The 13,764-nt window shown below is 41.1% G+C and overlaps 2 protein-coding genes across 2 annotated transcripts; both read right to left on the bottom strand.

The window, feature by feature from the left end:
* Positions 1-7,447: 7,447 nt before the first annotated feature.
* LOC106344862 (RNA-directed DNA polymerase homolog) lies at positions 7,448-8,050 on the bottom strand. Its single transcript, XM_013784161.1, has one exon. The coding sequence runs from the start codon at positions 8,048-8,050 to the stop codon at positions 7,448-7,450; it is 603 nt and encodes a 200-aa protein (XP_013639615.1).
* Positions 8,051-12,285: 4,235 nt separating this feature from the next.
* LOC106344863 (RNA-directed DNA polymerase homolog) lies at positions 12,286-12,888 on the bottom strand. Its single transcript, XM_013784162.1, has one exon. The coding sequence runs from the start codon at positions 12,886-12,888 to the stop codon at positions 12,286-12,288; it is 603 nt and encodes a 200-aa protein (XP_013639616.1).
* Between the last annotated feature and the right edge of the window lie 876 nt (positions 12,889-13,764).

A 13,764-nucleotide genomic window follows, 5' to 3' on the forward strand; every position in this document is an offset into this window, starting at 1 on the left:
TATCTCTTTTGGGAATATTCCATTTTTCGTCGATCTTGATAGTTATCCTCAAATCTTTACATTTATCTTTGGAAATTTAGCATTTATCGTATTTCTGCGAGTTAGGACAAACCGTCATAACTTTTATGGGCTCGAATCCCTTCTGAGAGCGTAGATGGGCCTCTAGACCAGTTTGGATCCTTGCGGACCGTTCTTAGGCCTTTCGGCGTTTATACGATTTCTCGGTTTTAGTCATAATACTTCGAGAATAACTTTAATCAAAACGAAACGTGAAGTATATGGTCCCGAAGGTTGGATATCACAGCTATACGGAAGATACGGGAGTCGAAGTAAGTCGGACAGGCCAGGATCAGGTCGAGCTCGCCGGACGAGCCGACTCGCATGACGGCCGAACTCGCCGGCGAGCACAACCACACGACGGTTCAGCTCGCCGGCGAGCTGGCCGGCGCGATGGTTGAGCTCGCCGATCGAGTGCAACCACACGACGGTTCAGCTCGCCGGCGAGCTGACCGACGTGATGGTTGAGTTCGCCGGCGAGCTGACCCGCGTGATGGTTCAGCTCTCCGGCGAGTGGCTTTTTTGCGGAATTTGCTCGTTCATTCACTTCCGATCTTTCTTTCAGTGAATGTTTTGCGAGAAATCCGTGAATAAGAAATAATCATAGCCGTTGATTTCGAAATAACCATTTTGACCCCAACATTCAAGTTTTTCAATTTTCTTCCAGATCATCCTGACTTCCTCGCCTCAGTATCTGACACTTGGATTCAAACTGAACCCATCTATCACTCGCGTACGGCTCTGTATATTTTCAGCAAAAAGCTGAAGCTTCTGAAACCAGTGCTTCGTCATCTCAACAAAACAAAATTTGGTGATATTCCAAGGAAAACCAAAGAAGCTTTTCAGAACTTGTGTGACAAGCAAGCGCAGGCCTTGTCTGATCCCAACTCTATCTCGTTTGATGGGGTCTCAGTGGCCACAGAAAATTGGAATCATTGGGCAGTAATAGAGGAACGATTCTAGCTCCAAAAGTCTCGCATCACGTGGCTCAAATTTGGTGACCAGAACACAATTTTCTTTCACGAAATTGTTCAGTGCCGAACCACGTTCAACGCAATCCGGCGTCTGGTGTTAGTTTCTGGCGAGATTATTACAGACCCGCAGGCAATCAAAGTCGCAGCAGCTGATCACTTCGCTCAGTTTCTTAACTCGAATGTGGCCACTGCACCTGAAGATATTGCAGAGACTCTTACGAATCTGATTGAGTATCGTTACCCTCCCCCACACTGCTTAGTTATTGGTTCACCAGATATCAGAAGCAGAGATAAAAAAATGTGCTATTTTCAATGCCGGCAAATAAAGCTCCAGGACCGGACGGTTACCCTGCGGAGTTCTATAGAGCTGCTTGGCCTATTATCGTCAGTGACTTCATTACGGCAGTGCAATCCTTCTTTTTGTATGGCTTCCTCCTGAAAGGAGTGAATGCCACAATTCTCACCCTTGTTCCGAAGATTCAGGGTGCAGAAACAATGAAAGATTTCAGACCCATCTCCTGCTGTAACATCCTCTACAAGGTTTTCTCAAAGATCCTGGCCAACCGGTTGAAGGTCCTCCTCCCAGAGCTGATAGAACCGAACCAATGTGATTTCGTGACGGGTAGACTCTTACTGGAAAATGTCCTTTTAGCTACTGAACTTGTAAAGAACTACCACAAAGACTCGATCGGGGCTCGTAGCGTCTTGAAGTTAGACATATCAAAAGCCTTTGACACCGTCAAATGGTCTTTTATTAAGGACACTCTTCGCACCATGAACATCCCTGAGCAATTTATTCACTGGATTCACACCTGTTTATCTACTGCTACGTTTTCAGTATCTGTTAATGGGGAATTCGAAGGCTTTTTTCGTAGTTCGAGGGGTCTGCGATAGGGATGTACGCTATCTCCATACCTCTTTGTTATAGCCATTAATGTGCTCTCTCTTGCGCATAACAAAGCCGCTGCTTCAGGTGATATTGGTTACCATCCTACTTGCTCTCAGATAAATCTTACTCACCTGAGCTTTGCAGACGATGTCATGGGCTTCACTGATGGTGAGCCTCGCTCCTTGCAAAGTATTTTCTCAGTTCTACACGAATTTGAGCGCTGGTCGGGTCTTGCCAGAAGCCCCTCCAAATCGGCCATTTACATGGGAGGAAAGGTTCACCAAGGGTTTATTGATGAGGTGAATCGTCTCAATCTCTCCATTGATACTCTTCCGATACGATATCTGGATCTTCCCCTTACGACCAAATCCATGACTCGAGATGATTATGAGCCTCTTATCGATAAAATCAGATCTAAATTCTTGTTGTGGTCAAGTAGAGCCCTCTCGTATGCTGGACGACTTCAACTGATAAATTCAGTGATTGTAAGTATTACGAACTTCTAGTGCTCTGATTTCAGGTTACCGAAGCTTTGTCTTGAAACGATTGAAAGCATGTGTAGTGCTTTTCTCTGGTCTGCCTCGCCAAACTCAAGTAGGAAAGCAAAAGTGGCTTGGGATGAAGTGTGTCTTCCAAAGGAAGAGGTAGGTTTGGGTATTCAACGTCTGGTTGATTCATCAAAGGTATTTGTCTTGAGCCTGATTTGGCGGCTCCTAACAAACTCAGGCTCCCTTTGGGTTGCGTGGACTCGCACAAACCTACTGCACAATCGATGTTTATGGGATGTCAAGGACACTCAAGCAGGCTCTTGGATATGGCATAAACTGCTCAAGCTCCGCCACCAAGCAGCTATTCTCCTAAAGTCTGAAATAGGTAACGGGAAGGACACTCTTTTCTGGTTTGATAACTGGCTGAATATGGGAAAATTGATAGATATTGCAGGTGACTCGAGTACCATGATTCTTGGTATTAGCAGATGTGCCACAGTCTCCGACGCAGCCTCATCTGGGCAATGGAACATAAGAAGATGTCGTAGCTGTCACCTACGGGCGATGATAGCTGCCATCAACTCTGTTCCACCCCCGGTAGAGGATGCAGGAGGTGATCGTGTGCTATGGAAACATGGAGATGACAGTTACAAATCTTGGTTCTCATCATCCAAGACATGGGACCAACTTCGAGATCACGGGAATGTTGTGAAGTGGAGTAAAATAAAATGGTACTCGGAAGCAATACCACGGTTCTCGTTTATCGTGTGGCTGGCCGTGCATAATAGACATTCGACAGGCGATCGGACTCGAGCGTGGGGAGAGGTTTAGTTTTGCAGGCTCTGTGGCGAGCCAGACAAAACCCGAGACCACCTATTCTTTGCATGCCCATACTCCTATACTGTTTGGACTGACTTGACAGGTTCTCTTCTGCCTCGGCCAAATCCTGACTGGAGTATTACCATCAACACCCTGCTATCTCCTCGCCGTAATAAGGTTGATTCCTGCCTGCTTCGGCTGGCTTTTCAAGGATCAATATACTCACTGTGGAGGAAACGCAATGGTCGGAAACATAACAACTCTTGGAACTCCCCGGCTCAGCTTGTGCGATCGCTAGACAGAACCATACGGAACAGAATCTCATCCCTTCGAGGCAGGAACCCTGAGTTCAATAGCCTCCTTATGCAAAGATGGCTGGGAAAGAATTAAAATGATGGAACTGCAATAGCTCTTTCAAAATTTCAGTATTGTAAACATTTTTTCTTTTGTTGATATATAAATTTAACGTTTCAACAAAAAAAAAACTATACATTTATTAAATGAAAAAAAAAATATCTGCACGGATGTGCGGGTCAAAATCTAGTTTTAATATATTTAGGGGATCCCTAACTTTTAGTTAACTTCAACAATCAAGGCTTTAAAAGAACAACAGTAAAATACGTTTATCATTGTAGTTGGATTTTCAGCCGAACCTTTTGAAGCTTATTCAGTCACGGACAATTCAGCCACATTAGAAAGACTGTTTTGATGAATATATATGAACCAAGTGTCGATTGCCTGTGATTTTTGTTCTTATCTTTTATATTTTCAAATTCTAATTGTTTATGAGACTTCTCATGCGAAAGAGTTTTAGTTCTGTTTTAGGCCTTATACTGTATCTATGAATTAGAGAATAGACGAAAATATCTATGGGTGATAACCTTGATTTATGTAAAATTCATCACCGAGATTCACTACATGTCTTTGGATGAACAGACAAACCTGAGCCATTTGACTTCCTGGTCGACGGGGAGCTTATTCGGATGGTACCTGAACAGTTTCTTCTCGCGAAGGGATATCAGTAGTAATGTTTTTTTATTCCTAGTCAGGTAATAAAGACGGAAATTTTTTATTTCATCAGGCACATCAAATTGGTGTTCATAAACTTTATCTCGGAAGCACATACTTAATTCAACTACAAAATCTTTTTTTTTTTTGTTTGTGTACCAACGGTTGGTTGATCATGTGTACAGAATCATCGTACTTTGTAAAGGGTTAATGAAAACAACTAACATATCATTTTTGTTGGAGTATTCTTCACATGTCAATTGTGTAGATTTTGCTTAAAATCAAAAAAACTAATTGGGTCATCCAGTGATTGTTATTATGTAAAGGATATATACTGCAACTTCTGTTCTCTGTGGATATTACTATTGATTTCAGTTTTCCTTATGTGTTTGCTATTATGCTGAATCTGCGAAAGGTTTTCATTATTAGCAAAAGTAGTTTCAATAGTTCACCCAGATCTCACTATAACCACATACAAAGCCAAAAAGGTTTTAGCTTGTAAACTTCAAATAACATTTCAAGAAAAAAAAAACCTAAACTTACTGATTCCAAGCGAGTGATGCTGATTCACCTACTGTGATCTTGTTCTCATTGGCTAGCAAAAGTGTAAAGAGTGTTACTTCTGAGTTTTCTCTTGATATCATGGTTCCAGCTTTAAGGAATAAAACTATTGAAGTGACCGCACCAGCAAACATTATCAGCTCTTTCTTGTTTTCAAATATAGAGGTTCACCAAAACAGGGATTGCTCCTGTTTCAGCAATCAGGATACAATTGTTCGTGCTTCTCTTTGTAAAAGAACAAATTTCCGAAGTGACGTTCCACTGACATGTTTGTGCACCTGCGATAAGATCCAAAGTAGATTTATTATCAATAGTTAACAATTGTAACTAGTGATCCTCTCACGAGCTAATCACAATGACTTACAATCTTCTCTCTCACTCTCAATGTTTACAACTCGATAAACTCCAAAATAACAAAGACATAAAGTATTTATAGTTGCAACAATTATAACTGCAAACACTCTTATTCATTTAGAGTCTTTCAATCCTCTGTTTCTCCTCTCTTCTCTTCAACGTTCCCACGCTTTCTCATCCTTGGATACACTTTCCAAGGTCTATCAATACCCCCCACCCCCTCGCCGAGATTCAGGTTGCTCTCAAGCTGAAAAGCAGGAAACTGATGTTTCACCTATTGAATCTTCATCCAAACACTCTCATGTTGTGGTAATCCCCTCCATTGTAACAACACTTCTAGACAACCATCCTTATCATAACGAGTATCTAAGATCTTCTCTGGCTACAAAGTGAATTCGTCATCAGGAGATAGCACTTTCGGTAACTCCATAACCTGATGACGGTCACCCAAAACCGGCTTCAACTGAGACACATGAAACACAGGATGAATCTTCGAGTAAGGAGGCAACTTTAATTTATAAGCCACTTTACCAATCTTCTCCAATACTTTGAATGGCCCATAATATTTTCGCCAACTTCTGACAAAACCTCTTAGTTACTGATGCTTGACGATACAGTCTGAGTTAAAAAAAACATAAGCCCCCACTACAAAACTCAAATCTCTTCGCTTCTTATCAGCTGCATTCTTCATAAGATCTTGAGCACGCAACAAATGTATCTTAACTTGCTGTAACATTGTTTCTCGTTCTTGCAGCAATGAAGTGACATCGCCATTCTCAGTAGAACCTGCTTCAAACTTTAACAATGAAGGTGGTGCACGCCCATACACCAAGTGAAATGGAGTGGTATCTGCAATGCCGTGTGAAAAGAGGTGTTATACCAATACTCAGCCCACCCCAAGAAACCAACGACGAGGATGCACTGATATAAAACATCTCAAGTAAGGCTCCAGTGTGCGTTTGAGAACCTCCGTCTGGCCAGCTGTTTGAGGGTGGTATGTGGTACTGAACTTCAAGGTTGTGCCTGATAACTAGAAAAGCTCTTTCCAAAATTGACTCTGAAAGATTCGATCTCGATCCGACACAATAGATTTGGGAACACCATGTAGTCTGACTATCTCTTACATGAAGCGGTTTGAAACATCTACTGCAGTAAAAGGATGGCGCAATGCAAGAAAATGCCCATACTTTAACAAACCACTGACCACAACCAAAATTGCATTCATGCCATTCGAAAGAGGTAGACCATCTATGAAATCCATGGCCAAATCTTCGCATATTTTTACCGGTATTGGTAGTGGTTGCAAGAGACCAGCCGGCGTTAGTGTAGAATATTTGCAAGTCTTACAAACTCTGCACCTTGCTACATAGTCTTGAACATCTTTCTTCATCCTCTTCCAATAGAAATAAGCATTAATACGCTTACAAGTCTTCAACACCCCAAAATGTCCTCTTCTGAAACTGTCATGAAACTCCAACAGAATTGCCAGGAATGAACTTGGAGACAAGAGATATAACCAAACGCTTCTTATACAACAAGAGGTTCTCCACAATGGCATACCCTTTTTTAACTTCAATCCTCTTCTTAATTTTTTCTAACAACAACTGAATCTCTTCACACTCTTCAACCTCCTTGATAATATCTTGCAACTGTAGTGAATGAGGAACAGTTAAAGCCAAAACCTTCAATGTTAAGGAACTCAAACCCGGATTCACAATTCTCGATAATCTATCAGCTGCTCTATTCTCAATACCTAGTTTGTACTCAATCACAAACTCATACCCCTACAATTTGTGCAACCAACGCTGATACTCCAAATTCACTTATCTCTGTTCCAGAAAAAACTTCAAACTTTTTTGGTACGTTCTCACAATAAATTTCTTCCCCAAGAGATAATGCCTCCAACGTTTTATCGCAAACGCTATTGCCATCAATTCATGTTCATATACCGGTTTGAGTAACTCCTTTTCAGTAAGAGCGTAGCTGAAATAAGTGATAGGGTTCTTCTGCTGCATCAAAACCGCACCTAAGCCTGTACCAGAAGCATCTGCTTCAACTATAAAAGGTTGAGAGAAATCCGGTAGTGACAACACTGGTGCTTCTATCATTGCTTTAACCAACTTGCGAAACGTTTCTTGTGTCTCCTTCGTCCACACAAATCCATATTTCTTTAACAAACTTGTTAAAGGTTTCGCAATTGATCCATAACCTCTCACAAACCTTCTATAGTATTTGGTTAATCCCAAAAACTCACGCACTTCTTTCACTGTCTTTGGGATAGGACACTTCGAAATTGCTTATATCTTTGTACCATCCGTAGCCACTCCTCGCTTTGAAATAATATGTCCAAAATATTCAACTTGGCTCAATCCGAAAGAACACTTCTTCTGATTGGCATACAACTTGTGATCTCTGAAAATCTGTAACACCATCCGGACATGTTGTTGATGCTCTGCCTCCGACTTACTATATATCAGCACATCATCAAAGAACAACTGCACAAACTTCCTCAAATATGGCCTGAACAACTCATTCATAAGGGCTTGAAATGTAGCAGGCGCATTTGTCAAGCCAAAAGGCATGACTAAGAACTCATAATGCCCATCATGAGTTCTAAAAGCTGTTTTCTCCACATCTCTTTCCATCATCCTTATCTGCTGATATCCTGATCTCAAATCAAGCTTAGAGAACACCATTGCGCCATGTAGTTCATCAAGCAATTGATCTATGATTGGAATAGGAAAGCTATATGCTATAGTCACACGAGTAAGTGCTCTATAATCCACACAAAATCTCCATGATCCATCCTTTTTCTTTACCAACAAAACTGGACTTGAAAAAGGGCTATGACTGAAATGTATAATCCCAGCCTCCAACATACTCTTCACTTGCCTCTCCATCTCTTCCTTCTGTGTGTTTGGATATCGATAGGGATGTACATTAATAGGGCCTTCTCCAGGCAAATAGCATGCTCACAATTCCGAATAAGAGATAATCATGTAGGAACTATGAAGACATCACTGAATTCTTTTAAAATCTCCTTAATATCAGAAGAAATCTCTTGATACTCAAAGCTTTGTAACTATGGCTTAGCTGTAGATGTCTTTGTGCTTAAGGATCGGAAGGAAAGCTTGGTAGCATGTAGTGTAGGATCACCACACAAGGTAACCAACCGATTCTTATACCAAAAAGACAATTCATGTGTCTCCTAGTTCATCTTGCACTGTCCCAAGGTTCTCAGCCATCGTACTCCCAAAATCAAATCCGCATTACCAACTCCAAGGCAATGAAATCAGTCTCAAACTCCACATGCACAACCTGAAACTTCACTCCGACACAAATTCCTAATCTAGATACTGCCACCCTAGTACCCAAACGAACATCCAATCCTTGTTGATGACACAGTTTAAGATGTGCTTGTTTAGCCACCGCTGGGGTGATGAAATTGTGTGTCGCCCCACTATCTAACATCATAATCACTTCTCTGTTTCCCACCACTCCTCTCACTTTTGTAGTAGTAGGCGATGGTTGTCCCAAAAAAGCATTCAAGGATAACTCTGTTGTCACTCCTCCTTCATCTTGAACTGTATCAAAAACTTCTTCTTCAATTAACTCCACTTCACAACCTTCAATCACAGTTAGAACTTGAATTTCCTTATTTGCACAAACGTGTCCATAAAAGTGCTTCTCGCTACACTTATAGCACAGTTTATTCTTTCTGTGAGGCTCATACTCAGCAGAAGTCAAATGTCTTCTCTCTTTATTTCCTCCATTCGTCTGTAGTGCCAGAGGTTTCACCAACTGTTTATCATTTACACTACCTTCTTCAATCAACAGAGGCTTTGTACGCCAGTGATTCGTAGAGTTGTAAGTAGAAGAAGACCGAATAGGGGTATATTGTGTTGTTTGAGTTCCTCTCCCATCACTTCCTTTAGTTGAACCCATCGATTTACAAAGCAAACCATCTTCCATCTCCAATACTGTTTCAATCATGTGTTGTTAATCTCTTGGTTCCTCTTCGCACAATCTCCTTCAATTCCGGTTTTAGACCTCCTTTAAAGATAGCTTCTAACATCTCATAGTCTACTCCTGTAGTTTGAGAAGCCAACTCTTCAAACTCCTGCACATACGCCACAGCTGAACCATCTTGAACCAAACGAGCCAAACAATCTTTAGGTGTTCTCATTTGTGTAGAACGGAATCGTTTGAGCAAACATCTATTGAAATAAGGCGAGCTCTCAAATGGTATGTGTTGTATCTCCCAACTAAACCAATGCAGCACCTGACCTTCCAAACTCATCCCTACCAACTCCAACTTCTGTGCATCCGAAAACTGACCGTGTCGAAAGAATCGCTTACAACGAGCTATCCAACCATGTGGATTCTTTCAATCAAAGACCGGCATATTCAGTTTTTTCATCATACTATTTCGATTCGGCATCAATCTCGACAAATCATTCAGATCTACTTGCAGAATCGTAAAGCCAGGTTCCGAGGTCGACGCGTTTATCTGAACTTGTCGTTTATCCGGATTCGGCATCGGAGTTGCTTCGCCATCCAACGGAACTCCCCGATCTTGCAGTACGCTCATCAACGGTAACATCGTTGAATGAATCGTCGTTTGTTAATGAGAAAACGTCTCCACCGAATGCGTCATTTTATCGACTCTCGATGATGATTCCGCCACGCAATCGTTCAGCTCATCTACTCTCCTCAATCGATCTTCCAAATCGTTTCCCATCGCGATGATAGTTCGATCACAACGACACTCAAACCAATTTGATAAGATCCAAAGTAGATTTCTTATCAATAGTCAACAATTGTAACTAGTGATCCTCTCACGAGCTAATCACAACGACTTACAATCTTCTCTCTCACTCTCAATGTTTACAACTCGATAAACTCCAAAATAACAAAGACATAAAGTATTTATAGTTGCAACAATTATAACTGCAAACACTCTTATTCATTAAGAGTCTTTCAATCCTCTGTTTCTCCTCTCTTCTCTTCAAAGTTCCCACGCTTTCTCATCCTTGTATACACTTTCCAAGGTCTATCAATACCCCCCACCCCCTCGCCGAGATTCAAGTTGCCCTCAAGCTGAAAAGGAGGAAACTGACGTTTCACCTGTTGAATCTTCATCCAAACACTCTCATGTTGTGGTAACCCCTCCATTGTAACAACACTTCTAGACAACCATCCTTATCATAACGAGTATCTAAGATCTTCTCTGGCTACAAAGTGAATTCGTCATCAGGAGATAGCACTTTCGGTAACTCCATAACCTGATGACGGTCACCCAAAACCTGCTTCAACTGAGACACATGAAACACATGATGAATCTTCGAGTAAGGAGGCAACTTCAATTTATAAGCCACTTTACCAATCTTCTCCAATACTTAGAATGGCCCATAATATTTTCGTCAACTTCTGACAAAACCTCTTAGTTACTGATGCTTGACGATACAGTTTGAGTTAAAAAAAACATGAGCCCCCACTGCAAAACTCAAATCTCTTCGCTTCTTATCAGTTGCATTCTTCATAAGATCTTGAGCACACAACAAATATATCTTAACTTGTTGTAACATTGTTTCTCGTTCTTGCAGCAATGAAGTGACATCGCCATTCTCAATAGAACCTGCTTCAAATTTTAACAATGAAGGTGGTGCACGCCCATACACCAAGTGAAACGGAGTGGTACCTGCAACGCCGTGTGAAAAGTGGTGTTATACCAATACTCAGCCCACCCCAAGAAACCAACGACGAGGATGCACTGATATAAAACATCTCAAGTAAGGCTCCAGTGTGCGTTTGAGAACCTCCGTCTGGCCAGCTGTTTGAGGGTGGTATGTGGTACTGAACTTCAAGGTTGTGCCTGATAACTAGAAAAGCTCTTTCCAAAATTGACTCTGAAAGATTCGATCTCGATCCGACACAATAGATTTGGGAACACCATGTAGTCTGACTATCTCTTTCATGAAGCGGTTTGAAACATCTACTGCAGTAAAAGGATGGCGCAATGCAAGAAAATGCCCATACTTTAACAAACCACTGACCACAACCAAAATTGCATTCATGCCATTCGAAAGAGGAAGACCATCTATGAAATCCATGGCCAAATCTTCGCATATTTTTACCGGTATTGGTAGTGGTTGCAAGAGACCAGCCGGCGTTAGTGTAGAATATTTGCAAGTCTTACAACTCTGCACCTTGCTACATAGTCTTGAACATCTTTCTTCATCCTCTTCCAATAGAAATAAGCATTAATACGCTTACAATTCTTCAACACCCCAAAATGTCCTCTTCTGAATCTGTCATGAAACTCCAACAGAATTGCCAGGAATGAACTTGGAGGAAGGAGGTATAACCAAACGCTTCTTATACAACAAGAGGTTCTCCACAATCGCATATCCTTTTTTAACTTCAATCCTTTTCTTAATTTTGTCTAACAACAACTGAATCTCTTCACACTCTTCAACCTCCTTGATAATATCTTGCAACTGTAGTGAATGAGAAATGGTTAAAGCCAAAGCCGTCAATGTTAAGGAACTCAAGCCCGGATTTACAATTCTCGATAATCTATATTCTCAATACGTGGTTTGTACTCACTCACAAACTCATACCCCAACAATTTGTGCAACCAACGCTGATACTCCAAATTCACTTCTCTCTGTTCCAGCAAAAACTTCAAACTTTTTTGGTACGTTCTCACAATAAATTTCTTCCCCAAGAGATAATGCCTCCAACGTTGTATCACAAACACTATTTCAATCAGTTCATGTTAATATACCAGTTTGAGTTGCTCCTTTTCAGTAAGAGCGTAGCTGAAATAAGCGATAGGGTTCTTCTGCTGCATCAAAACTGCACCTAAGCCAGTACCAGAAGCGTTTGCTTCAACTATAAAAGGTTGAGAGAAATCCGGTAGTGACAACACTGGTGCTTCTATCATTGCTTTAACCAACTTACGAAACGCTTCTTGTGTCTCCTCCATCCACACAAATCCATATTTATTTAACAAACTTGTTAAAGGTTTCGCAATTGATCCATAACCTCTCACAAACCTTCTATATTCGGTTAATCCCAAAAACTCACGCACTTCTTTACCTGTCTTTGGGATAGGACACTTCGAAATTTCTTATGTCTTTGTACCATCCGTAGCCACTCCTCGCAGTGAAATAATATGTCCAAGATATTCAACTTGACTCAATTTGAAAGAACACTTCTTCTGATTGGCATACAGCTTGTGATCTCTGAAAATCTGTAACACCATCCGGACATGTTGTTGATGCTCTGCCTCCGACTTACTATATATCAGCACATCATCAAAGAACACCAGCACAAACTTCCTCAAATATGGCCTAAACAACTCATTCATAAGGGCTTGAAATATAGCAGGCGCATTTGTCAAGCCAAAAGGCATGACTAAGAACTCATAATGCCCATCATGAGTTTTAAAAGCTGTTTTCTCCACATCTCTTTCCATCATCCTTATCTGCTGATATCCTGATCTCAAATCAAGCTTAGAGAACACCACTGCGCCATGTAGTTCATCAAGCAATTGATCTATGATTGGAATAGGAAAGCGATCTGCTATAGTCACACGAGTAAGTGCTCTATAATCCACACAAAATCTCAATGATCCATCCTTTTTCTTTACCAACAAAACTGGACTTGAAAAAGGGCTATGACTGAAATGTATAATCCCAGCCTCCAACATACTCTTCACTTGCCTCTCCATCTCTTCCTTCTGTGTGTTTGGATATCGATAGGGATGTACATTAATAGGGCCTTCTCCAAACAAATAGCATGCTCACAATTCCGAATAAGAGATAATCATGTAGGAACCATGAAGACATCACTGAATTCTTCTAAAATCTCCTTAATATCAGAAGAAATCTCTTGAGACTCAAAGCTTTGTAACTATGGCTTAGCTGTAGATGTATTTGTGCTTAAGGATCGGAAGGAAAGCTTGGTAGCATGTAGTGTAGGATCACCACACAAGGTAACCAACCGATTCTTATACCAAAAAGACAATTCATGTGTCCCCTAGTTCATCTTGCACTGTCCCAAGGTTCTCAGCCATTGTACTCCCAAAATCAAATCTGCATTACCAACTCCAAGGCAATGAAATCAGTCTCAAACTCCACATGCACAACCTGAATCTTCACTCCGGCACAAACTCCTAATCTAGATACCGCTATCCTAGTACCCGATCGAACATCCAATCCTTGTTGATGACACAGTTTAAGATGTGCTTGTTTAGCCACCGCTGGGGTGATGAAATTGTGTGTCGCCCCACTATCTAACATCATAATCACTTCTCTGTTTCCCACCACTCCTCTCACTTTTGTAGTAGTAGGCGATGGTTGTCCCAAAAAAAGCATTCAAGGATAACTCCGTTGTCACTCCTCCTTCATCCTGAACTGTATCAAAAAATTCTTCTTCAATTAACTCCACTTCACAACCTTCAATCACAGTTAGAACTTGAATTTCCTTATTTGCTCAAATGTGTCCATAAAAGTGCTTCTTGCTACACTTATAGCACAGTTTATTCTTTCTGTGATGCTCATACTCAGCAGGAGTCAAATGTCTTCTCTCTTTATTTCCTCCATTC

This window comes from Brassica oleracea, chromosome C5 (genome assembly GCF_000695525.1).
Source record: "Brassica oleracea var. oleracea cultivar TO1000 chromosome C5, BOL, whole genome shotgun sequence".
Lineage (NCBI taxonomy): Eukaryota > Viridiplantae > Streptophyta > Magnoliopsida > Brassicales > Brassicaceae > Brassica > Brassica oleracea.

Coding starts and splice junctions, on each gene's coding strand:
- LOC106344863 (XM_013784162.1), bottom strand. CDS start 12,888: ATGGAGAGGCAAGTGAAGAGTATGTTGGAGGCTGGGATTATACATTTC.
- LOC106344862 (XM_013784161.1), bottom strand. CDS start 8,050: ATGGAGAGGCAAGTGAAGAGTATGTTGGAGGCTGGGATTATACATTTC.